The following is a 1787-nucleotide window of genomic DNA, read 5'->3' on the forward strand; positions in this document are numbered from 1 at the left end:
CACAGGCGCCAAGCCACAAACTTGTTTTTAAATCACCCCTTAACATCTGCTCTTGCCTTACTCTGAATCTGTTCCCCTCTAGAGAGAGCCCCCAGCCTCGACGGGGAAGGTCACTGGATTCTAGAACTGTCTCAGAACCAGGTGAGCAAAGGGCAGGTGCAGGGTGACTCTGAGCACCTCTCCCTGATTTTTATAATCCCTGCCAGCAAGGTTGTACCAGGCAGAGTGGCGGGAGGTTGGAATGAGCCTAAGAGGTCAGCCAGTCTTTCCTGAGAAGGAATAGAGGTGGGTGATGATACTCTGAGAGGCAGGACCCCCTAAAATGAAGGTTTGAAGGCTGGACCTAGTTAGCGTGCTTGGGAAAAAGACAGGTTTTCCCTTTCAGACTCACCCAGGGGAAGCAGCTATGACATCTCCAGGGTGCCCAGTGGTCAGAGCATGGAGGATCGTGGGTATGTACCTAGAACAAAGCCCACTAGCTCAACACTCACATCCCAGGGCTGTGTCCTCAGTCAGCGTAATTCTGCCTTGTTCAGTGTGTTAAATGGTACCTCCACATGGGAAAACTGGGCCTTTCCCAGAGATTCTCAGCATGCTCCCTCTCCCACCCACTCTGACCTGACCCCACATCTGCCTCCCCTTGCAGGTACAGCCCTGACACAAGGGTGGTCCGCTTCCCCAAGGGCACAAGCATTGGGCTGCGTCTGGCTGGAGGCAATGATGTGGGCATCTTCGTGTCAGGGGTACAGGCGGGCAGCCCAGCTGATGGACAGGGCATCCAGGAGGGAGATCAGATCTTACAGGTGACCTGGGGGGGCAGCTGGCTGCACATAGTGGGCTGGGTTGTACCTGTATGTGTTACAGTCTGTGTATCCTCCCCTTGGGTCCATCCTGGGAAGTTAAAGCCCCAGGTGGGCATTTTGACACTCACCTGTTTCCCTGCCTGTGTCACAGTCTCTTCAACAAGGTTAGGACCTTATCATCTAGGTCACTACCTTGTCTGTGTTACTGTTTAGATTATATTATTCACATCAAGGCCTTGCCTAGGTCATGACCTGCTTGTCCAGATCAGGACCGTATATCCTGATCACATATGCATTTGGGGGGGTCATGACCTTATCTGGGTGATAATCTCACTATCTCTATACATCCTTTCTGGGTCATGCCTTATCAGTGTCACAATCCTCTTGGTCACATCACTTCCTGGCCCACAATACCCACATCTATAACAGTTGTTTTTGTGTCTGTGTTGTGACCTTCCTGGGTCTTGCATTCCTGACTGTGTTATAATCACTTTGAGGACCCATGGCCACTGTCGTCTCCCCATTTTTGTTCCTGCCCTGTCTCATCCCCAGCCTGTCTTCTCCATTCCTTCCATAAGCTCAATCACCAGGTCCTGTCCCCACTGTCACCCTCCTGACCTCATTTGTGTATCTGCCTTGCAGTCTGAGTCCTGAATTTGTGATAGAGTCACCACCCCCCAATTTCCATGTCATAATCTCAGTGGCTGGGTGAAAATTTGTTGCCAAGTTGCCCAAAGATCATGATTTTTTTTTATGCCATTTCCATTTGAGTTTGCTTATGGGATTCCAACCTGTCATCCCTGTTACAACCCAGAAAGTGATGCCTGTGACCACTGACCCACTGTCAGTGCCCCACAATTTTTATTCATATATTGTCTCTGTTGGGACCCTGAGAGTATGTCCCAACTCTTTTGAGCACATCACAAGATCCCCACAAACTCAGTACAATGAGCCCCATTTCTGGGTCTTTTTTTTTTTTTTTTT

General features: G+C 49.9%; 1 protein-coding gene across 1 annotated transcript in view; it reads left to right on the forward strand.

The window, feature by feature from the left end:
* Window positions 1-1787, forward strand: part of TJP3 (tight junction protein 3) — a 41198-nt gene that overhangs the window by 26213 nt on the left and 13198 nt on the right. Inside the window, exons 9-11 of the mRNA XM_023512641.1 lie at window positions 83-141; window positions 386-452; window positions 647-803. Coding sequence (XP_023368409.1) covers window positions 83-141; window positions 386-452; window positions 647-803 — 283 coding nt within the window. The remainder of the gene's footprint in view (window positions 1-82; window positions 142-385; window positions 453-646; window positions 804-1787) is intronic.

The sequence above is a fragment of the Otolemur garnettii genome, unplaced genomic scaffold (genome assembly GCF_000181295.1).
Source record: "Otolemur garnettii isolate 467f Iridium unplaced genomic scaffold, OtoGar3 scaffold00029, whole genome shotgun sequence".
In the NCBI taxonomy this organism is placed as follows: domain Eukaryota; kingdom Metazoa; phylum Chordata; class Mammalia; order Primates; family Galagidae; genus Otolemur; species Otolemur garnettii.